General features: G+C 45.4%; 1 protein-coding gene across 1 annotated transcript in view; it reads right to left on the reverse strand.

Annotated features, from left to right (window-relative positions):
- MVB12A (multivesicular body subunit 12A) overlaps positions 1-25,771 on the reverse strand; it is a 54,979-nt gene that overhangs the window by 19,964 nt on the left and 9,244 nt on the right. The window contains exons 2-4 of the mRNA XM_085654254.1: positions 18,841-18,939; positions 6,389-6,484; positions 224-308 (exon numbers count right to left, since the gene is read on the reverse strand). Of these exons, the coding sequence (XP_085510380.1) occupies positions 224-308; positions 6,389-6,484; positions 18,841-18,921 (262 nt within the window). The 5' untranslated portion in view covers positions 18,922-18,939. The remainder of the gene's footprint in view (positions 1-223; positions 309-6,388; positions 6,485-18,840; positions 18,940-25,771) is intronic.

Below are 25,771 nucleotides of genomic sequence, written 5' to 3' on the forward strand. Positions count from 1 at the left end.
TTCCTGAATCCTCCCCTTTTGCACATACATGCACATTTTCTTTCCTTTCACCCCAGAATTTGTCTCTTAAATTAACATGGTTATCCTATTTGATTTTTGACCCATCCCATCCATTACCACAAATTAATACATAAATGTTATTAATTTGCTGGCAGTGTACACATGTTTAGCGTGATGGCATATTTGCAAGGGAGAAGCAATTACAATACAGATTTTTACTCACTAGGTTCCAAAGACTCGCCAATGTAGGTATAACCAGCAGGCAGTGGGGACCGTTCGCTCAAAATCTGGATGTCTGTCACCGCGTTCTGAAAAAGGCAAGATTCAGATAAATCAAAGCTAGACAGTTTATGAAACCACCTCAAGCCCAGGTTGTTTATGTATTGTGGGCAAAAACTGAAGGAAGAAGAAGTGTCCAGATGAGGTGAGGTCGCTGGACGAGACCAAAGCACACCACATTCATCAACTGCCCCAGAATGGTCAGTGTTAAAGCTGTGAGGCCCATTATATCTTTGCACTCTGGACACCGTCCTGCAGAGCTTATCCCAACCTCCTTTCCAGGGATGTGGATTGTACAAGATATCCATTTATTCAAGGGACACGATGCTTCAGAAATCTACATGCCCTTCAAAAAAAAAAGAAATCCACTTGTCCTTTTTTTTTTTAGACCTGTATAGAGGTGACCAAAAGATCTGAGTCAGGGGCATTGCCAAAACATGTGGATGTCATCTGCTTTTCCTCGCCACACTTAAGGCACTTCTTTATTTCTCGTCCTCCCAGAATCAACAGCCTTTTCGGTGTTCAATATGCCCTGTGCACTGTAAACAGATGTTTTTCCTGACAGAAGCAGATTTAGTAGACATGTAAAGAGTAGACATTGATACTAGCGGTAAGGTTTTCATGCCCAGCGTCGGCAGGTCCCTCCTCCAGATCTCTGTTGGCAGGGTGACAACTTCCTCCCCACCATGTACTAGCATCCAAAACCACTTGGAGACTTTACTTTGGAGCGATCTTCTTTGTAATTTATCCTCTCAAACCCTATTTCCTTTCCCATCTTTACCTAATTCCCATACCCAGCTTGCCAGTTGGTAACACTTCAATTTGGAAAGGTTACCCTCTGTGATTTCTAACAGACTCCCAAGAGTCCAGAGAGTTTTCCTTTATAATATACCTAATCTCCGTCTGACTTGATACCATAGCATGCAAGCTGACTCCAATATCTTCAACATAACCTTTTTGAAATACTTCAGATGCCCAAATTTAAAAAGGAAAAAGTACCCCTCCACGGGCGAACTTTTTGTCGTGGCTTTAAGAAGCGGGGTAAAGGCGGAGTTATCCAAAAGTAGAGATCTTATGTTCTTTAATCGAAAAGCCCAACAGTATTGATACAAATCTGGACTTGCGATGCCCCCCATGTTCTTTTTTCCTACGTAGTTTCCTCCATGCGATTCTATTTTCTTTAGATGGCCATATGAAACTGTTCAGCTCCTCCTGCAATTTCTTAAACCACTCCGGCTTGAATTCTAAAGGTATTGTGTTCAAAAGAAATGTGAATTTTGAAATTTACATTTTTTAGATATTAGATCTTCTTAAGAAGGAAAGTGGGAGACCCCTCCTTATCTTTAGTGACCTCCTGGTTCCTGTTTTATTAACGTTTAACTGAGCCATTTTATCTGGGTTTTCCACCACCTGAATTCCCAAATATCTTATTTGCCGCTTGACAATCCTGTTACAACAAGTATTCCATTCCATATTTTCTGTTTTTTGCTGATTAACCAGGTAACCAGAAACCTTCCCAAAGTTTTTCAAGGAATTGAGGATCAATGGTAGCAATTTTGCTAGATCTCTTGTATACACCATCAAGCCATCGGCATACAAGGCCACCTTTTCCTCCCACCTATTACACTCAAAGGGGATGATGTTCTGGCTTGCCCTCCTTTTATTTGCTAGAGGCTCAATATATAGATTAAAAAGCAAAGGTGACAACGGGCAACCCTGAAGAATCCCTCTTCTAATATTTATCTGTTTAGTGAGATTGCCGTTCACCAATATCTAGTGCACAGGGCATATGGACCCCGAAAAGGCTGTTTATTCTGGGAGGACGAGAGGTAAAGAGGTGCCTTAAGTGTGGCGAGGAAAAGGCAGATGACGTCCACATGTTTTGACAGTGCCCGCTGACCCAGATCTTTTGGCAATAAGTGGGTAAGGTGCTTATAGAGCTAATGGGTCAAGAAGTTAACATAAGCCTGGCACTGGTGTTTTTTGGGGTCACAGATGGTGGAGGGTTACTTGTTTAATTGCATAAGATACAAAAATCCTTTTTTTTGTATTAATAGTGTTGGCACGAAGGAAGATCTGTTCCCATAAAATCGGGGGGCTATGGAGTAGCCCCCCGATTTTATGGGAATGGCTAGCATCTGTCTAACGGGTGAATAGTTTAGTGCGTAGCAGCTGCCCAATTAAGAGAATAAAGTTCTGGGAGTTTTGGGAACATTGGTTTAAGTCTATGCAAAATAACAATTGAGGTGAACTTTTACTTGTGAAATGAGAATGTCCAATGATTGTGCATTTAAGCTTTCAAGGGGAGTTTCTACGAGGGCTATCCAAAGAATTCCCCAATCAAACAATGTTATTTATGGGGCTCTTGAGCTAGTTCGAAGGATTGCAATGGACCTAGTTCCTTCATTCCTTTTCTGATGAGAGGTAGGAAGTTTCTGCCGTTGTTTCCCAGTATCGAGCTCCTTTTGCCTTCTTGCTGCACAAATGAGGACAATTTTCTTTTTTTTTTAAATGTAGGGAAGTGACAAATTATGACAGCATTCTCATTAAACTAGACCTCTGGTAGCCTTTATGACTATGGTAGGGCTCAAAATATGCCAAGGTTTGGTTTCTAGCAAGTTCCAATTTTGCCAACTTTCCTCAAACCTACATACAGTGGCTTGGAGGTATGCAGGAAGCGGTTGCTCCACGGTTGAAATGCCCTGTGAGTCAGTGCACAAATTAACATGTATAAGGGCATTCACCATTTCCTCTTCACGCTCTTCCCACAATTAACTAGTTTCAAAATTTATCCTGACAAGGGCACAAATAAAACTTTTCCCAGGGTGGGAATAATAGAGGTTGTAGGGAAAGTCATTTTACAATTGTTCATACAGATGTACATTTCCTCTTGCATAAATGGAATTCACTAACGTTTGCTAGGAGTGACTTTTATGCCTACTTTTGAAAGCTCTTGGCAATTTCTGAAAGTCTTAAACCTGCATAAATTCAAGCACATATACTTGTCAGTGCACTTCTTTGACTTTCTTTACGAACTAGGCCCCTAATTAATTTTATTACACCTATAATGTTGCTCTTATCGTTGAACACTGATCATTACATCTCCATCATTAATCTTTTTTAAAGATGCTGCCATGCGTCAAACATTTTGTTGTCTCAGTGAATTACTATTTAAAGTTGTAATAATTTAGAAATCCTTTTAAGTTGCAAATTTTATTGTGTACGTCTTATTTTAAAAGCAAACAATCACCAATCTTACTTTAATCCTTCTGTATTTATGTACACGTAATCAGAAAGCATTTTAGGAGCATTATAATTAACTTAACTTGTTAAATTTTGCAAAGTACACGTTTTTATAGGTTTACTAACACATCGGTGTAAAAAATATCGATATAAAAAATAAACAAAAATATCGACTCCTATACTTAAACAGGTAAGTACAAAAATTTTGAATACAAAACATGGATTTAAATATATACACAATAAAATATAATAAATTATTGATTTTAACAAAATTTAATTTACTATACATTTACAAAATATTACAAATAAACTTAATTTAAAAAAAAAATAAACATAATACTTTATACATATATTTACTTTAAAATCATTAACTATTATCTTTAATTTATTTTAAAACTTTAAAATGATATAAAAATATATATATATATATATATATAAAATATAAAAAAAAATCTAGAAGAAATTAAAACATTAAACTATGAATAAATATTTAAACTTAAATTACCCAATACCAGCAGTGCAATAGTAGGAAAAGTGTTGGATAGCAAAATAATTAAATTTACTATTCCAACTCCAGTGAGTGCAACAGTAGGGAAAGTGCTGGATAGCGGAGGGGTTAAAAATTACTATTCCCACTCCAAAGAGTGCAACAGTAGGGAAAGTGTTGGATAGCAGACGGGTAAAATTTACTATTCCCACTCCAGTGAGAGCAACAGTAGGGAAAGTGTTGGATAACAGAGGGGCAACAATTACTATTCCGATTCCAAAGAGTGCAACAGTAGGGAAAATATTGGATAGCGGAGGGGTAAAAATTAGTATTCCCACTCCACTGAATGCAACAGCAGGATAAGTGTTGGATAGCGGAGGGATAAAAAAAATGTATTCCCACTCCAGTGAGTGCAACAGTAGGGAAAGTGTAGGATAGCGGATGGGTAAAAATTACTATTCCCACTCCAGCGAGTGCAACAGTAGGGAAAATGTTGGATAGCAGAGGGGTAAAAATTACTATTCCCACTCCAGCAAGTGCAACAGTAGGGAAAATGTTGGACAGCAGAGGGGTAAAAATTACTATTCCAACTCCAGCGAGTGCAACAGTAGGGAAAATGTTGGATAGCAGAGAGGTAAAAATTACTATTCCAACTCCAGTGAGTGCAACAGTAGGGAAAGTGCAGGATAGCGGAGGGGTAAAAATTACTATTCCCACTCCAGTGAATGCAGTAGGGAAAGTGTTGGATAGCGGCGAATTTTTATTTTACCATTCACACACAAACACTCGGAAAAAAAACAAAATATTATATATATATATATATATATATATATAAATAAATAAAAGTTTTACAAAATTAATAAATATATTTATTATTAAACATATAAAAAACAACATTATAATACTAATTACATATAACAAAAACCTACAAATATATAAAATAAATTTACCAAAAATAATTCTTTTAAACAAAGCAATTGATGAAAACATAAATGTATTTATTTTATTACCTACCCTACAACACCACACCAATAACAAAACACTTCAACATTTGTAATTAGATTTATTTACATAATTTATAATGAATATAAAAATATTATTCATAAAATAAATAATAAACCTTAATTGACTACACACACTAACACTATAATATCCACAACACACACCTAAATTAAACTATAAAATAATAAAACACAATTAAAACGTATTTTAAAATGAAAAACTACTACTATTAACTAATAATTAAAATGTATTTAATACCCACCCTTTACCCCTTTAAAATTAAAAACACACAAAAAACGATTACCAAAAATAAATATCAAATAATTAACATTAGCTATATGAAAATAATTAAACACAAAATACTTCCCACTCCTTACTCCTATAAAAACCACAACACACACCTAAAAATTACACAATTACCAACATTACAAATTAATTAAAATTAACAACCAATTAATTCATAAATTAAAAATAAATTACTTCCTACCCTTTACACCTATAAACACTACACACCTAAAATTACCAATTAATTAAAATTAATTAAATTAACAACCAATTATTAATTAAATTACTTTACACATTTAACACTTTGGCATCTCAATTAAACAAATATTAATAAATAAAAAGTAATCAATATATTTAAAATATTTAAATTACTTCCCACCCTATTCCCCTATGAACACACAATGGAACTAAAACCGCAAAATTCAAATAAGAAACATTAATAAGTACAAAAAATGTAACACATATAAAAATACAAACAATTCTTATACAAAAAAAACATACATCACATACATATAAAATATATACTAAAATACATAATAAACTATATTTTTTAAAACTATATTTTTGCAAACGATATTAAACACTTCAATATTTTTAAAATCTATATTACTTACCTTAAGTCGATATTCTTGACCATGATATTCTTGCTGTCGATATTTCTGACCCACGATATTAACTCGATATTTGTGTAACTCGATATTTTGTAATCTATATTGTGTCTCTGCACCGTTTTTATACTGGAACCTCTGTCAGTAACACAATCTGAGCTCAAAGCTGAACTAAAAATTCTCTGGTTTAGGTTTTGAAAAACGTGCACTTAGAAGTCTCAGTTCTGGGCCTCCTCGAGTTATAATGTATCAAAGATGGTTGTATAAAAGACTCAACATGCCATTGCTGAAAAATAGTGCACTTAAAGCACATTCAAAGTGTTTCACAAATTATTGCCTAGACACAGATTATGTATGGAGCAGCAGTGTCCAATGAATGCATAAAATTATCTTCCACTCTCCTGTGTCAACCACATTAACTAATCATCAGAAACGCAAAGGTGTTTGAAGAGGCGTGTAAATATGTACAAGTTTCGTGACTTACCTCACTCTGAGCTGAACTCGCGCTGAGGAAATAGCCCGATTTCTGTCCAAATCCTTTCCCAAAGTTTGCTGATGTGCCTTCCACCGTACTTGAGATCTGGAAGAAAAAGTTTTGGCGTTAAACAACAGCTCTGGGGGGGCATGTGAAAGGAATGGATGAGGGTTTACAAACAAGCATCAAGTGGACGACTTAAAAGTGGCCAAACAGCTTTGCAGGGGTATTAAGAAAGTGTTGAGGACAAACGAGATCTGAGATCAGGTGTGTACTTCAAAGGCAAATCCTGGACCGTTAAAAAAAAAAAAAAAGCCTGATTACTTAGCCAAGCCTCTGTTATTACAAAAACATTTGTCTTTCATTGGAACACAAAATATTCGTACTGCACCAAACCTCCAGCGTTACATTATACTTGCCAATTCATACCTCTGACACTAGACCATGAATCAACTATTATGTCATTATGACACACCTGTTAGGCCACACATCTGAACCTATATTACCTACCTGGCAATACAATACAACTCTTTACTTAATTATATTTATTACACTGCTTTTGTCAAAGAGCTGAACAAAATGTATTAATGTAATGAACAAGTTACTTACCTTGAGTAAGGCTCTTTCTGGTTGACACTCTAACTGCAGAATCCCTAAAGGCCTCAAACTGCATCTAGACATTTTTCATGCAACAGCTCCTGCATACTGGCAGGTGGTGTCATCGAGTTCTGAGGTGGTTCCAAGACACATCCAGAAGTGATGACACAGAACTGCATAGAAGTGCCCCCCCCCTGAAAACAGATGTCAATATCACAAGAAACTTATGATCCCTCGGATGCAGAGAGACTAAAATACTGAGTGACGGACAAAGTTCTTACGCTAAACTTGTACCTTATAAACTAAAAGAAGTTTACTTTGCAGAAAGGGAATAAGGGTGCAGGCGGGGGGGGGGGGGGGGGGGTCGGGGGGGGAGGCATCTGAAACTTGGCATTCACCAGATAGAGGTTACCCAAGTAACTTGTTCTTCTGATGGATACTCCTAAAGGTAGATCTGACACATATCTGAATTGATGCCAAATTAGTACCCACATTAAGGAGGTAGGTCTGGGGAATCAACTTCACACCAGGGCACCCTGCAGAACCGGACGGACAGACCTGAGAACCAAGACACCATTAGTTGGTGAAGGTACGGACAGAATCCCACGTGGTGGCTTGTAGGTGGTCACCACAGTCACTTCCCTAGCCAAGGCATTATTCGCTACCTTTGTCCTTGTGGAGTGAGCTTTTAGGCTACTCCTTTTTGGCCAATGCGTGGCTCAGTTTGATAGACAGGACAATCCACCTAGATAACGGTCCATTTCTGGACAATGGGCACCTTCTTTGCAGTGGTGCATGTAACGAAGAGTTCATTGTACACCTCGTCCTCCTCTTTAGAGCGATGTGGCAGAGAAAAAAAGCAGGGGGCATCATGGGACTGTCTATTATAGAAGGAGGCAGCACCATTGGAGATAAGAATGCATTGGTCTTCAGCATTAATTTGTCCAGAAAGAAGGTAGCATACAGCATTGATTGTAATTCAAAGACACAACGCACCAAAATGATCGAAACAAGGAAATGGGTTTTTAGAGTGGACAATTTCAGGCTCAAAAGGTGTGCACATCAAAAAGATAAGAACCGAATGAAGGTCCCGTCATGACATAATGAAAGATGGAGGTGGAAATACATGTGTGAGGCCTTTCAAAAGGCACATCACGTGACTTGAATAAAGAGAGCTTAAAAGGCAAACATACAAAAGTCAGAAGGGTCTACACGTAATATTTGACAGTGTCCACAGCAAAGCCTTGCAGGACATGAGCAAAACAAAAAGAAGCGCATCAGAAAAAACTTGCCAAAAAAGGGTCAATGTAGTTGTCCAGGTAACAAGGCACAAACTTAGGCCAACGGATAGAATAGATGGATTTGGTGGAAGTGCAGACTGTGAAGTTTCTGATGTAGAACTCTGTTTTGTTGATGGGACAGCAGATACTCCCATAGAGGTAGGTGGAGCGGAGGACAGATTCTCAGATTCAACAGTTCAGAGTACCGGACTCTCCATGCCTCCAACCTGGAGGTGTCAGGATGAGCTGAGCCTGGTCCATCCTGATCTCAAGGCTTGGGGAATAAAAGGCAGAGGGGAAATGCAAAGAGTATGTGAGAATCCCAATGAAGGTGGAATGTGTCACCCACAGAGTACCAATGGGAAATCTGGGGCAAAAAAGGCGTGACTTTGAGCATTCTCAGCAGTTGCGATACCCTAAGTATGCTTCACTGAGCAAAGATATTTCAAACCACCTTCTGGTGCAGACACTGATCCTGGTTGGCAAGATGACACATGCTAAACTCATCTACTGTGGTACAGAGAATACATCAGGTGACTGGCTATCCATGAAGGTCTAGCCACCACCAGTGTTCCAGCACTTACATGCACAGTGCACAAGACCCCTCTCTGCCCTGTTTGCTGCAATACCATGTCAGACATGTTATCCATCAGAACCTGAACAGGCTTGCCACTGATGAAAGAAGGAAGGGTGGTCCTGGTGGATAGCCAGATGGCACCACAGGCTGGTGGAGTCCACCTGAGACCAGAGGCTTCTGATCTGTACCTCATGTTTTCAGATGCCCCCCCCCCCCCCAGTCTAGATGTTATACACCCATTACCCCATGAGCTTTGGATTGGTCAAGGAAAAAGGCCTTCTGCAAGTCAGGCTGGTATCCATCATCCACCACTGAAGGTCTTGAGCTGCTGCATCCGAGATGCAGATGTTGTCCAAGAGACACCCCTGTATTGAGCCCACTGAAGGAGAAGGTTCCACTACAGAGCCTACATGTGGCACCAGCATGATGCACGAGGACAGGAGATCAAGAAGCTACATCTTCCTGGACATAGACAAGACACAAACCTGAAACTGGGATCACTGCCTGAATATCCCAGCCTCGTTGTGGGTGAAAAGGCCTTCAAAGTCGCCCGTTTCAGGATGCACCAATAAAGGGAATCCTCTGCACTGGTTTTAGATGGGATTTTGGCTTGCTGATGCAGAACCCAAGCGTGGACAGCACCAAAGCTGCTGTCTGTAGGTGGTCTGCGACTGACTGACGCAACCTCACTTTCAAAATCCAGTCATCAAGATACAGGAATATATGTAATCCGACATGCAAAGATGGACCGCAAACTTTTTGAACATCCTTCGGAGCTATGAAATGGTTGGGCAGCTCGTTGAAGAGGCTGGGAAAGCTGGTGCTACTGGCAGGTAAAGACATAATTATATACACAGAACTTCTGTTACTGCTGGTAGAATTCGCAGGCAGCCTCCAGTAAGCTTCCCGTTGCCCGGCTACCCGTAACGGGCTACAGGGCCAAGTCTACTCTCTTTCTTAACAGGCTGGAGCCATCAAACACCATGTCCATCACTGATGCATAAACATCCCTGGACCATCTTGTGGCACACATCCACGCATGGCACTGAATAACTACACTAGAACCAATGGCATTGCCAACACAGTCTGTGGTGTCCAGGCCAGCCTGCAAGACATATTTGGCTGTGTCCTGACATATTTGGCTGTGTCCTAACCAGAATGCACCATCTGTACAAAGGTTTCACCAAACTCCTCATTTGGATAAGTCTCGCACACTGTGTCCCACAGTGTGTGGAACCACCCAAAGACACACTTGCAGACACCTGAATGACCAGACTCTTTGGTGTCGGGTTGTCAAGAATTCCTGTCATGCGAGGGGAGGAAAACGGTAACCAGCGAAAACGGACTACATCTCCCAGGATGCTTAGCGGTTGAGAGGTTATGTAAACAGGAGAGCTGTTACATAACTAAAGGAAAACACGCCCTTATGTAAACAGGAGAGCTGTTACATAACTCAAGGAAAACACGCCCTTATGTAAACAGGAGAGCTGTTACATAACTCAAGGAAAACACGCCCTTATATAAACAGGAGAGCTGTTACATAACTCAAGGAAAACACGCCCTTATGTAAACAGGAGAGCTGTTACATAACTCAAGGAAAACACGCCCTTATGTAAACAGGAGAGCTGTTACATAACTCAAGGAAAACACGCCCTATAAAGGGAGGAACCGGGAGGTACAACGCTGTCGGATATTGTGTTTACACCGACGTACCTGCTTAGTGAAGAGCAGTGTTCCGGAGTGGTGCTCCAGTAAGGCAAGAACGGAGGTAGGTCGAGTCGTTACTCCCTGGGCCGTGTCTTGCCCCATCGTCACCTGTGAAGGACCCGGAAGCTCTACCGGATAACCATTGAGCTTCGCTTTTTGACTCGGCTGAGTCAAAGCGCAGAGGCGCTTTTGCTGGTTGGAGTCGTAACTCCCAGCCCGACCAGAGATACAGGGACTGCCAGCTGTAACGCACACCTGGAGGTGTTTGCCGCGTTACAGACTCGGAAGTCCACGGGATCGATCGAGCGGCTGCTCTCGGTTCAGTCTTCTTTGCTTGTGATTGGGGTATCGGTGACGCATCACCAGGAGGTGACTCCGCGTCCCGGTGCAGTCTGAGGAAGAGGTTGAGCGGCTGCTCCCTTCAGGTAGAGACCCCGGCTGGGTGTTTCCCTGACTCCTCGATTCTCCCCAACACTCTTCGTGCCCCTCACAGCCTACCGATTGGCATTGTCGGCCATTTAATTTCTGCCCTCTGTTGGCATACGCCGGGATCGGCGTATATGCAGAGGACGGTTAGGACCATCCGTGCTGTGGGCTGGTAACGTACTTAGCCTGGAGGATTCCAGTGACTATAACCTTTGTTTATTCCTTGTATTATTTTTGCCTTCATTAAAATAACTAAACCTTCACAAGTGGTTGCGTTCTCATTATCGTGTCTGTTAAACGATCCTGAGACGTTCAGGGCGTTACAAAATATCCGACCTTAATAAACACTAACTGTCTCCCGGTCGATAACAGACATGGCAACACTTGATGATGTGCTGGCTGCTTTAGCGACCGTGCAAATTGAATTGGCTGCCTCCAGGCAAGAAACAGCCGATGTAAAAGCCAGGCTGGATGCTATCCAATTGGACCCGCTCACGCCCAGCACCTCCCTCACGAACCAGACCCCTGCGGTAGTAGTGGAAATGCCGGTAGCCGTCCCCTTGGCAACACCAGAGAGGTACAGTGGGGATCCTAACACAGTGCAGGTATTCCTCACACAAGTGGCGCTACATTTATCGTGCAAACCAAGGGCGTTCCCCACGAGTCAGGCTCGTGTGGCTTTCCTTATATCCTATTTGGCTGGAAACGCGGCACAATGGGCCGTACCTCTGGTGAGCAGGGACGACCCCATCTTATGTGATTGGGGTGCTTTTCGCGAGGAATTCCTGAAGGTCTTCGACAGAAGGGCTGACTCGTACACGGCGGACCGTGAAATGCTTGAGTTGAGACAGGGATCCAACGACCTGGTGCAGTATCTCAACGCGTTCCGAAGGCTGGTTGCGGAAACCAAGTGGCCTGTTGCTAAACAGACGGCGCTCTTCCATCACGGGCTGTGCGAGGAGCTCAAGGACGCCGTGGCTCATATTGACCCACAACCCAAGACATGTGAGGGCCTTATCAACCTGGTATTACGGCTGGAACATAGGCTAAGTGAAAGAAAGGGGGATCATGGGAGAAAAGGAAAATCCCTTCCATCCTATGTGACAGTGGGAAGTCCTGAAACTGCCACCGCATCCAAGGGAGAACCCATGGACATCGGCGCAATACGAGCGAGCCTCACAGCCACGGAGAAAGAGTCACGCCGTAAACAAGGATTGTGCCTATATTGTGGCAAAAAAGGCCACTACGTACGTGAATGCCCTGCCAAACCGAAGACGTCACGTTATCGGGCCAACCAGTCGGTAACAGCCGTGGTGGACGTACCGGCGGAAAACTAGAGGACTCCCAGACCAAAGAAGGGGCATCTCGGAGTCACTCATCCATCCCTTCACTTTCCAACTCGGTCACTAAGGGACAACGACACCTGTTTCTCGCGGTGCACGTGGGAGTGCATGACCAGTGGATACCCGTTGTGGCCATGGTGGATTCAGGGGCCACTGGCATGTTTATGGACCACAACGAGGCATGCAGGCTAGGGCTAGTGCTTCTTCCCAAAGCTGTACCCGAAGACGTCTATGCTGTAGACGGAAGGCGATTGGTGACGGGGCCCATCGGGCAGCACACGGGGGTCCTTCCGATGAGATGTGGGAGGAACCATTTGGAACAAATCGATTTTAACATCATCCGAGCGACCCAATATGGCGTCATATTGGGATTGCCGTGGCTACAGAAACACAACCCCTCTGTGGATTGGCCAACACATCGCATCGAACTGACGTCACCGTATTGCATCCTGCATTGTGGAATAAGAACGGAATCCCTTGACGCAGATGAGAGCGGGAGTCAGACGGTGGCTACAGCGGCAGAAAAAGATGTGGCTCTCCCCCAGGCTTATCACAGTTTTGAGGATGTATTTGATGAGGTGAAGGCGGAAGTGCTACCACCACATAGACAGTTTGACTGCCAGATCGACCTGGTGCCAGGGGCCAGCGTTCCCAGCGGCAGGCTGTATGCCCTGACGGAGCCTGAAAACGTGCATCTCCGGGGGTACCTGGATAAACTCCTCAAGCTAGGATTCATCCGCCCGTCCAAGTCTCCGGCCGCCTCGCCACTCTTCTTCATCCCGAAGGCTAATGGGGAGCTGAGAGCCTGTGTGGACTTTAGGGCATTGAATGCGATAACCGTAAAGAATCGGTACCCCTTGCCTCTCATCAGTGTACTTCTGGAACAGGTCAAGAAAGCTCGTATCTACACCAAGTTGGATTTGAAAGGGGCATACCATCTGGTGCGCATGAGGGACGGAGACGAGTGGAAGACCGCCTTTAAGACCAGGTTCGGCCTTTTTGAGTACCTCGTCATGCCATTCGGTCTGTGCAACGCCCCGGCAGCCTTTCAGTACTTTTTGAATGAGGTATTCAGAGAGGAGTTGGATATCTACGTGGTCGTATATATCGACGACATCCTCATCTATTCGTCCAGTGTGGAGGAGCACGTACACCACGTCAAAGCTGTGCTCCAAAAGCTGAGGGACAACATGCTGTTTTGTAAACTCAGCAAGTGTGACTTCCACGTCACATCCGTGGAATTCCTCGGAGTGATGCTGAGTCCAGAGGGACAGGAGATGGCAGAACGAAAGATCAAGGCGGTGAAAGAATGGCCGGTGCCCCAAAGCGTGAAGGACGTCCAAAGTTTCATTGGCTTCGCCAACTTTTACAGGCGGTTTATAGATGGATTTTCAGGATTGGTGGCCCCAATCACACAGCTACTGAGGAAGTCCAAGGAGTTTGTCTGGTCCCCTGAAGCGAACACAGCCTTTGAGGCCCTGAAAAGCGCCTTTGGTAAGGCGCCGGTGTTGGCTCACCCCGATCCGGATCTCCCCTACGTGGTGGAAGCGGACGCATCGGATGTGGCGCTGGGGGCTATCTTGTCCCAACGCAACCACGACACAGGGGTGCTTCATCCCGTTGCGTACATGTCCCGCAAACTCAACGACGCCGAACGCAACTACCATATTGCGGAGAAGGAGCTTCTCGCAATCAAGGACGCCTTCACCGAATGGAGGCATTGGTTGATGGGGGCAAGACATGTGGTATCGGTGTACACGGACCATCGGAACCTACAGTTCATGACGGCCACAAGACAACTTTCTCCCAGACAGCTGCGGTGGATGATCTTCTTTGCGGGGTTCAACTTCCGCATCACATATCGGCCGGGGACAGAAAACCGGAAGGCGGACGCCCTGTCCCGTCAATCTGCAGTTAAGGAACCATTGCCTGCGACCGAGCATTCAATCATTTCCCCGAGGATGGTATTGGGGGTTATCCAACCGGATACTTTCCTGAGGGGAATAAAGAGAGGGATCAGGTCATTCGCATGGCGGAGGTGGCTCCTCAGTCACAGAGAATGGCAGCTGAAGGACGGGATACCCCTGAAGGGCAGGTGCCTATTGATACCCACGCCTAGGCTAAGGAAACAAGCATTCATCTGGTGCCATGACTCTCCATGCGCAGGTCATTTGGGCTTTGAAAAAACGGTGGCTAGCATGGGACGGCATTTCTGGTGGCCAACCATGAGAGTGGATGTCAGGAGGTGGGGACAGGAGTGTCCTACATGTGCTACCATGAAGGCCGACCATGGCCGAACCCAAGGGCTCTTACATCCACTTCCGACCCCGGATAGACCATGGGATAGCATATCTCTGGACTTCGTGGTGGGCCTACCGGTAGACCAGGGGATGACGGCAATACTGGTGGTGGTGGATTACTTGACGAAAATGGGGCACTTCATCCCCTGCAAGAGAGTCCCTACGGCCGGAGAATTGGCGTCACTACTCCTAAAGAATGTGGTACGACTGCATGGATTACCTGGGGTGATCGTGTCGGACCGGGGGTCGCAGTTTACTGCGCAATTCTGGAAGACTTGGTGCACTGCGCTGCATGTTAAGACCGCCCTGTCCACCAGCTACCACCCTCAAACGGACGGCCAAACCGAGCGCCTGAACCAAACGCTCAAACAGTATCTGCGATGTTTTGTGGACCAGGGCAGGGAAGAATGGGTCGACTTGCTATGGGTTGCAGAGATAGCCTATAACAACGCCACTCACAGCTCCACACAGTCATCTCCGTTCTATAGCAACTATGGCCAACATCCCAGGTTCTTGCCATTTCTACATCCGTTCAGAGAGGACAGGATTCCCGCCACAGCGGACAGGGTGGCACACATAAAAGACACGTTGATGCGCTCAAGGGCTGTCCTAATAGAGGCCAAGAGAAGATACAAGGCTGCGGCAGACAGGAAGAGAAGGCCCGGGCCACTGTACCGCACTGGAGACTACGTCTGGATATCCACAAGAAACATGAGGTTTCGAAAGAACAGTGTGTTCCATCCCAAGTACATGGGCCCCTATCGAATTACCAAGTGTATGGGTCCCGTGAACGTCAAGGTGTGCTTGCCCCAGTCATTGCGGATACACCCTGTCTTTCATGTATCATTGCTCAAACCAGCACCCTCCAAGCCGTCTGGGACACCCAGGCCGGTATGCGTGGAGTCGGAGGTGGAGTATGAAGTGTCGGGCATACGGGCGTCCAAATGGCGCAGGGGGAAGCTGTGGTACCTGGTTGCGTGGAAAGGCTATGGCCCGGGGGAGCAGTCATGGGAACCGGCTGAAGGGGTTCATGCTCCGCGCTTGGTCTCCTTGTTCCATCGGCGTTTTCCTGCCAGCGCTGGACCCGTGGGGAGCCGCTGAGAGGGAGGATGTACTGTCAAGAATTCCTGTCATGCGAGGGGAGGAAAACGGTAACCAGCGAAAACGGACTACATCTCCCAGGATGCTTAGCGGTTGAGAGGTTATGTAAACAGGAGAGCTGTTACATGACTCAAGGAAAACACGCCCTTATGTAAACAGGAGAGCTGTTACATAACTCAGGGAAAACACGCCCTTATGTAAACAGGAGAGCTGTTACATAACTCAAGGAAAACACGCCCTTATGTAAACAGGAGAGCTGTTACATAACTCAAGGAAAACACGCCCTATAAAGGGAGGAACCGGGAGGTACAACGCTGTCGGATATTGTGTTTACACCGACGTACCTGCTTAGTGAAGAGCAGTGTTCCGGAGTGGTGCTCCAGTAAGGCAAGAACGGAGGTAGGCCGAGTCGTTACTCCCTGGGCCGTGTCTTGCCCCATCGTCACCTGTGAAGGACCCGGAAGCTCTCCCGGATAACCATTGAGCTTCGCTTTTTGACTCGGCTGAGTCAAAGCGCAGAGGCGCTTTTGCTGGTTGGAGTCGTAACTCCCAGCCCGACCAGAGATACAGGGACTGCCAGCTGTAACGCACACCTGGAGGTGTTTGCCGCGTTACAGACTCGGAAGTCCACGGGATCGATCGAGCGGCTGCTCTCGGTTCAGTCTTCTTTGCTTGTGATTGGGGTATCGGTGACGCATCACCAGGAGGTGACTCCGCGTCCCGGTGCAGTCTGAGGAAGAGGTTGAGCGGCTGCTCCCTTCAGGTAGAGACCCCGGCTGGGTGTTTCCCTGACTCCTCGATTCTCCCCAACACTCTTCGTGCCCCTCACAGCCTACCGATTGGCATTGTCGGCCATTTAATTTCTGCCCTCTGTTGGCATACGCCGGGATCGGCGTATATGCAGAGGACGGTTAGGACCATCCGTGCTGTGGGCTGGTAACGTACTTAGCCTGGAGGATTCCAGTGACTATAACCTTTGTTTATTCCTTGTATTATTTTTGCCTTCATTAAAATAACTAAACCTTCACAAGTGGTTGCGTTCTCATTATCGTGTCTGTTAAACGATCCTGAGACGTTCAGGGCGTTACACGGGTGCTGTATCAAGGCCGCAATCTCAAGGGCTGGCCTATGGCGACAAGCAATTAGATGGCTCACTGGCAGCAGTGACCAAGGTTTGACCTAGTCTGCTAGTAGAGCCTTAGTCAGAGCCTCACTGAAATACCCCAAAGGCTCAGGAGTGGAAGGACCTGGCTGGCATATTTCACTACACAAATTTTCCTTAAGTCTTTACAGAAGGGAACTGTAACTGTAACACCTCCACAGCCCTGCTAAGGACTAGTGCGTAAGAGTCTATCTCCTCGGTACGATGGCCTAGGGCGAGTCCAATTTTGTCTGATGTAAAGTATCTAGACCATTGGCATTTTGAATGTCAAGATATAGTCCAGCATCCTGAGTGGGAACAAGTTTGAGTCCCTGGACTGCATTGGAGTCTGATCGAAAATTGCTTCCAGCCTTTGATAACATTGTTATTGCAGCAAAAGCACCACAGGGGAATCTTCTGGTTGTCTTAGTAATTTTGCAGCATGATACAGGCCGAGACCTAGCTGAACTTGGCTCCAGTTCCAACACCGGAGTCGGGACTGCACATGGAACCAGTAACACCAGAGACGAGGCTGACTGGAAGCAGTAAGGTCTGCAGTTAAGATGTAGAGACCACAGCCTGATGCAAGCAAGGGGCTGAACAAAGGCTGAGTGGGGTTAGTCAGCGTCAGGGAAAGGCCCGGTGGCAGAAGTTCAACAGAAGGCCCTGACGTAGCTATGGAGCCTGCAAGCACTCCAAAGGGACCCAGAACTGTCCTGAATAGCTGCAGCATTGTCTCCTTGAAGGCCTCCATCAGCTGCAGAGTCAACGATGGCCTGGGGAGTTCAGGGCACTTCTGCTTCTACCTCAGAATTTGTTCAGAACTGGATGATATTGATGATGTTGGGTCTTTAGAATGTGATCTGAGCGACTTTTCCCTGGAATGGGGCTGGCGGGAAGGTGTAAAATCCTGCTTAGACATCCTGTATTTAGGATCCCACTTTGTTTGGGACTTGCCTAAGGATGAGGACAAGGACCGTAAACAACACTTGGACCATGAGCGACCCCCGCTTGTATTTGGAGATGTATTGTTTAGATTCTCACCACTGATGCCTTTGGAGGCATCAAGGTGCATTTATCACAGTAATCAAGTTACGCGTGCAGCCCAAACACCAAAGACAGATGCCATATGAATCTATGATGAACAGCTGCTTCCTACTGATGTGGTCAGTTTAAAACCTGTCCCCATCAGAGGAGACCTATTCCCTGCACCCTGCTGTGTTTCAAATTTGGAAGTCAGTACTGATAAAAAGTAGGGAGCGGAGCACCGTATCCGCATCGAAGGGCGTGGAAAAAAGGAAGTGATTGAGTCTTTCAGCGGTGGCACCCATATATACCTCTGCGGCCCCAATCCTGGGGGTGGGGGTGAAGGATCAGCCAAGGAGCAGATAGCACCACCTGCCAGTGCATGGGAGCTGTTGCATGCAAAATTTCCAGATCAAGTCTGAAACTTTGGAATTTCATAATGGTAGGAATCTTTGGTTAGAGATATCCAACTGACAGAATACTAAAGCATTACAATGTGGCAAGAAGCCGGTACATGGAAGGAATAAGCATGGGTAAATTGAAAAGCTCTGTTAGCGCAAGAGAATCTTACCAGAAAGCTCTACAAATCAAGTGGAATGTGGGACTGCTACCAGAAGCTCAATTGGCTCACAACTCCTGTGAGACACAGTGACTGATCTAACATACTGATGAGCTAAAGGTTGAATGTGTCTACTACAGGAAGATGTGCTCTTAACGAGTTTGCCTATTTAAAAAAAACCTCAAGAATTCACTTGCCAATGCTAAGTTAAGTTATAGTTTTGGAAATCCCACTAGGTACACTCAAATTGCCTCCCTTAAATCCCACACAACAGACATCCATTTTTCTACATGTTACATGTCAAGAATTATACCAACTGGAGGTTCCACAGATTACAATCCCAAATGAAGATAGTTGACTTTTTAAAGAGTCCATCAATTCACTAGTTTGGCGGACAAGCTTACCACTTTGTAGTCTTTGGCACACGTTGTGGAATTGGAAGTCCAAGCCACTCCAGTCAATGGACGGCTATCGGCTTCTGCCATGATTTCCCAGCTAATAACCTAAAATGAAGAACATCATTATAACTACACAAATCAAAGCTCTGTTAAGATGCTGCTCAAGAGACAGATATTATTGCAATGAAAAACTCTATATATAAATATTATCATTTAGGATGGAGGGGAGGGAGTCAAATTTACTTAAAATAAAGCCACCTACCATTTGTTTTCTTATTTTCTGTAATCCCTTTTCTGGTTCAGACTCTATCTAACCACAGATTGCTAACCTTGTGAATTTCCCCGGGTGCCAGACTGGAAACCTTTGTAGCATTGCCCTTGCACATCATGCGGCGCATTGAATATGTTCCACGCCGGATGTGACGTCTGGGCCCCGCAAATGATCCAACTCTGTATGTGAAAGGCCATTTGTTTCTGATCATGGTCAGTGCCATCAGACACTGATCCATCAAAATCAGATAGTTCTGTGTGCAGAACTTTTAATCGACGTCTTATTAATTGAAATTAGTCCATTCCACAGAACGGGGAATAGGGAGGGTCGGTGAGGAATCTGCAGTTAGATATAGTCTGTGCCAGAAAAGGCGCTATCGAAGTTAAGTAACTTGTTCTTCTGATAGATGCTTCTAACCGCAGATTCCTAACCTTGTGAATAGGTACTGAGGCAGTACATCTCCTCTGGTGTTGGGCCTGTGGAATGGCTCAGACCAGGAAATCCAGCAGGACATACCGGGCCAAATGCTCACCCTGTCATAACTGGCTAGTGAGGCAGTAATCCTAATGAACGTGCGGAGGGAAGCCCGCGAAGCAGAGTGGCAAATGTCCATAAATGGTACACCGTGCACCAGCACAGTGGAAGCAACCTTCGCTCTGATAGACTGAGTGTGCAAACCTTTTGGGGCTGCTTTTTGTCTAGACAATAGCAGATCTTAACACAAACAATCTATCTAGAGACAGTTCTCTTTTGCTCCATTTGTCCATTCTTAACCCCAGAGGAACGGACGAAAAGTTGGTCATTCTGTCTGTAATCTTTGGGTCAGAATGACATAGAAGCTGAGCTCTCTTTATGGTTCAAGGAGAGCAAGATGACCTTGGAAGGGTGAGGTGGTGGGTAGAAAGCAGGCAACGTAATGGATTGCCCTATGTGGAAGAGTGCAACTAACTTTGTTTAGCAAAAATGCACCTTTTGTGCGGAGGACACATTTGTTCTTGAAGAAAGAGGTGTACGGCGGTACCACAGACAATGCCTGCAGCTCACTCATTTGCCTGGCGATGGGAAGCACTATCTTGAGGGTATGTAAATAAACAGAAGAACTATGCTTGGGGTCAAAGAGCGTGCACATCAAGTACAGTGTTGGCAGTATCGCGGGCCAGCCCCTTCAAAAAAATGAATCAACACAGATGACTTGGAGAAGGATGGCTGAACAGGTAAACATAAAAAGACTGAAAAGGCAGAAAGGTAACCTTTAACTGTTGGAACAAGGTGGTGTGCAGTTCCTTGGGGTGGAGGGAGAAGGAAGGGCTTTTCTAAAAAGTGCCCTCACACACCCCGAAGGATGTCATGCTTCATCATTGGGCCTGCTCCTCGTAGGGCCGGCCCTGCAATGCCTGACGGGCACCCGCGAAGGGGCTCTTTGGCAGAGATCTTTTTATAAAGGAAGCCGTAGGATGAATGTCTGTGTTGGAATGTGTGTGTTAGGACTACTCGTAATATGCGCCATGCTAACTTATAATAACGCCTATGACATAATCCCCCAATGTCAATATGGATTACTGTATGTTGGCAAAGCTGCCTTCCCTTGTCTTTCTCACGACCCTAGCCACTGCAAGTGTAATTAAAGTCAAGGTTGTAAGCGACGTTACCACCTCAATCACTGGTTGGGAACGTACGATTATTAGTAGCTGCTGCACTACATAACCACTAGCGTACTTGCTGGCATTTTCTTCTATTCACACACCATTCGTAAATTTGAGCACAACGATTGTATTTTTATCTATATCTAAACTAGACCTTGGTTCTCTTGTTTTTATCTCCCTCCCCTTCTCCCTTAGGTCTTTCTACCTCGGGATCATTTAACCCAGGGTGTTCAAGGGCATCTGGTTACCAGTTAGGAATCACCGAACCAGGTTTACGGTGGTGCTTAAGTACCTTTAAATCACAATTTTTTGGTCCGGATGAAGTGCCACCAGACCCGTTAGGGGCTAATTTGGCATGAAACATGTCGACCCTATGCACCACACTAGCCCTATAGGATCATTACATCCAGCAGAGGCTCGTTATGTTTAATTAGGCTAGTGCCCCCTGGGAATAAACACATTAGTTTAGACTGCCCTAGACCTATTTTAAACCCACACACTCACTGCACTACCTAGCTCACACACCAGCACTCACCCTATGGCTTCATCTATAAAAAGAGCTCCGCCAAAGAGCCCCTTCGTGGGTGCCTGTCGGGTATTGCAGCGCCCCAATGATGAAGCAGGACATCCTTCGGGGTGTGTGAGGGCACTTTTTAGAAAATACCTTCCTTCCCCCTCTACACTTAGGAACTGCACACACCCCATGTTTCTCACTATTGCATTGGAGCATGTGTGCAGGACCTGTTTAAATCTAGCTCTTGGTTCCTCTTGTTTAAGACAAACCTTTAACTGTTGCCATAGCAAGGCCTTGCTGAGCTATAGGCAAACAAAAAAGGTGAATATTCAATAGTTGCGCATGCATGGGTTGGCGGTTACTGGAGAAACACCCTGGAAACAAACTTCTCCAAGCGTCCAGCATTTTTAAAAAATGGTTTGATGGACGCCTGTCTGCAAAGATAAAACCAACCAACCTCAAGAAGGAGATCAAAAGCCATAAGTGCCATGTTCAATCTTTACACATGGTGGTGTAGGTTGTGCAGGCGGCTTGGGTTCAATGCTCGACCCTCCTGATTTGATAGGAGTGCTCAGGGTAGGAGAGGTAGGGATGGAAAGGCATACCAAAACCCGGACCCCAAGTCCAGGTGGAAGGATTGTCTACGGAAGAGCAGCCTTGGATATTCCCATGTGCACAACTATTGACTGTACGCGTTGTCCGCAGTGGCAAATAGATGGGCTCAGGGTTCTTGCCTCTGCATGAAAGATGCCCCATACCACTTCCACATGTAGCTGCCATTTGTGATCCGCTAGGCAATGTTAGCGGAGTTTGCCCGTCCTGGCGTTTAAACATCCTGCCAAGTGCTGGGCAACCAGGGAGATGCTCCGATAGTGCAGCCACTTCCAGAGGTGTAGAGACTTGTAACACAGGACCCGTGACCCCACTCGGCCCCATTTGTTGCAATACCACATGGCAGCCATTTTGTCTGTAAGAACTTGCGCCTGCTCTCCTTCGTTTAGAGGAATGCCTTCAGCCAAACAAATCACTTGAAACTACAGCAAGCTGAAGTGGAGGCAGGCTTCCACCAGAGAGTAGAGCCCGCTGATCTTCACCTCTCTTAAGTGGCCCTCCCCAACCCAGCAACAATCCATGTGTCTCAAAAGTTAATTCTTGGTGGGGTACGGAGAGGTGTCTGCTGCTTGTCCAATTGCAGTCAAGCAGCCACCAAAATAGGGCTTTTACAATCTCCTTCTACACCTGTAGGGAGTCTGACAAGTCTTCTTGGTGCTTGCTGGTCCCACTGAGACTTCAGATCTCACTGCGGAGCGTGCATGGGCCAACTGACGTGGTCCACAAGCAGGATGTAGGGGGCCAACAGGCCCAAAAGCCAAACTCGCTCTCACCGAGACCCAGGTCTAGGGTTGAAACATCACAATCATAGCCCGAATGTCCTGGACTCGCTGAAGTGCAGAGATGGCCAGAAGGAGCACTGTATGCATGGTGTCGCCAATAAAAGGGAGCCTCTGTAAAAGAGTCAGGTGTGATTTCAGTATGTTGATGGAAAAGCTCAAAGTTGTCAACCGTGCGGCTGTCAATTGGGGAGTGGTTTATGACTGTTTGAGGCGAATCCACCTTTAGAAGCCTGCTGTCGTAGTATTGGAAGACTGGTATTCTTATCCTCCATAGGTGGCCGCAACCACCACCACCACCACCACCATCGACTTTGTCAACACCTGAGGTGTGCTGGTGTGTCCAAAGGAGAAAATTGAGTATTGAAATTATCCTACCTAAAACCGCAGATGGGTATGGGACCATAAGACAGGAATGTGAAAATATGTGTCCTGCAAGTCCAGCGCTACCATCGAATCACCTGGATCCAGAGAAGGCAGAATTTTGGCCGCAGTGAGCATCTCTGTACTTCTCTTCGCCCGCACTGTAATGGGGGTTGTTGTCGGGTGCACTGCCTTCCAACACCACCCCGACGGCAACCCCCGTTACGGTGCGGGAGAACTCACGCTAGCCTATGGAGTGCCCCACAACTTACTATTAGGTCGCAACAAGAGCAGTCACTTATTGAGCTTAGGACACCTTGTAGTCATTCACAAGGGGACCGCCTGTCTTTCTTTAGTAGGGTTCTTCACCCATTCACGTTTTTTATTCACTTCATTGGTCCTGAGGAAGCGCCAGGGACAGTTACGGCTATTTTGGGGCGCAAAACATGTCGACCAAATAGTTACTGAAGCACATTATTGCCTAACCAGCAACGCACAACCTATGGGTTTTTTAACCAGTCATGGGAACCCACGCATTAAACCAGCTTTCTGCGGTATCCCCTAGCCAGTTTTAAACAGGGCTCGACAAATCCACTCGACCGCTCGCATTTGCGAGGTAAATTTAATGAGGTTGAGCTATTTTTAGGTCCTACTTGCCCTTTCTGGCGAGTAGGAAAACATACTAACTTTTGTCCTCTGTCTTTGAAAACGGAGAAAATATGCGACAAGATAAGATTTAAAGGCCTTTTTATTGCTCACAAAGCAAATTAGCAATAAAGATGCCTTTAAATCTTGTTATATTGTCACATTTGCTCCGCTTACAGAGCCGGAGGTCAAGTAGGTTACTGTTAGGTCGAGGAGATTTTTCAAGGTACTAGACATGCAGGACTAGTAATATTTTTCAGATTTTTCGAGCCCTGTTAAAAACATTCATCACTCATTCACGCTCTCCTGCGAACCCTCGATCTCACACCCTCACTCATCATACAGTGTTATCAAAAGATCTCCGCTAACGCGACCCTTCGGGGGACCCGTAGGGCATTACAGCGCCGGCCCGATGAGGAGCAACGCCCGATGATGAAGCATGACATACCTTGGGATGTGTGAGGGCAACAAGAGACAAGATTTGTGCTTTCCTCTAGTCTGTGAGGTATAGACCTAGTCTTTTCCATGTCATTTTCTTTCTCTCTGTGGACAACTAGTTACCCACTGTTTGGTTTGATATTAGCATATGGAGCACAGGTACTGGACAATAGCTAGCTGCTAGTCCTCCCTTCCTTTGAAACATATGCCTCTACAGATATCCCCTATCAAAGGCTTGAAAGAGGCATTATTGGTGAGTGAACATGAGCAGGCTGAGCTAGGCTCAGAGGGCGGGTGGTAACCTTGCTTTCCTTAAATTTTTCCAATACCAAGTAAGCCCTACCCAGGCAGTTGTTCATGTCCAGAGCTGACCAAGTGGTATACTTTAGTGTGCCTTGACCATCTAAGATTTAAGCGTTGTAATGTCGATCTACTCTCTGCTAGGACAGCAGGAAAGACATCCGCCCTCCTGTTCCGCAATGTGTATGAGTAACTGCTAAGGAGGCATGAGGTTTTGACTTTTTTGAGGACAAATGTAGTGCTGGAAAATACACTATTTACGGATGTTTCTATTTGTTTGGATGGCTTGTCCAGTGGAGTGGTTGGGAGCGATTTGGAGTTGAGGGGGCTGGAGGATGCTTGTACCACCAAGCCTTCTATTGTGGGGTGCAGAAGTAGAAAGTCTGGGTCACCAGGGGCAGTTCTATGCTGTCTTGCCACAACCTGTTGAATGGACAGCAGAAACTTGGTTTTGCCCGGGTACCTGCCAGAACATCACTGAAAGCCTCATTAAAAAGGTAGCGAGGGTTCTTGGCTATTCTAGATTAAGTACTTGAGTTAGCACGAGAGTAAGGTCAAAGACTTCTACCACCCTCCTGATTACCACCGAGGAGGCGGTAGAGTCTTCAGCTGCCATAGCCTGGTTTGTGGCAGATCACCAGACACTGGGTTAAGCGTCTAGGTCACTCACATCCTGAAGGTCTGCAAAGACTTCCTCATAGACCGTCCTCTTTATAGTCTCCATCATCATCATCATAAAGTTAGAATGCTTTTGAGTTAAACTGGGCATGATGTTGCTATCCAGAGTGTAGGTGCTGAGCTTCTGGTTCCAACAAAACTATTGAATCTGGTAACAGTGTTAAAAGCTCAGGCCTGTGGTATCCGGAGGCACCCAAGCTCGTTGGAAAGACCAACCTAGGTCGGCACCATAATGGATTCGCCAGTGTGGGTCCAACTGGCAGTCACCTTGGATCCTAGGGGCCTGAAGTCGATCTGGTGTGGTACCAAACATTTTGGTTATGGCCTCTTACAACTGATGCATCTCATCTGCTGATGCTGTCGACTGGGGAAGAAGGTTTGAGCAGCAGCACTTGAGGAGTTTATTCAGTGTAACAGCTCTGCAGCCTGGAGGTACCAGAGCGTTGTGCGACTCTGTATGGTAAAAGCGGTAGGACATCATGAATCCATGTTTGAAATTTTTCGGGTTTTTTTTCCATAAAGATGTGATTGAGTTTTGCAATATTTGAAGTCCCAACTGGCCCATCCATGAATATACATAGGAGGTTGTTATAAAAACTCATGTGAACAACTAATATACAAATGCTTGCACAGTCAATCCTCGACCCTGCACCACAAATAATACTCATATTCAGGTACAACATTAGACCCTGGC

This window comes from Triturus cristatus, chromosome 4_1 (genome assembly GCF_964204655.1).
Source record: "Triturus cristatus chromosome 4_1, aTriCri1.1, whole genome shotgun sequence".
NCBI classification, from domain to species: Eukaryota; Metazoa; Chordata; class Amphibia; order Caudata; family Salamandridae; genus Triturus; species Triturus cristatus.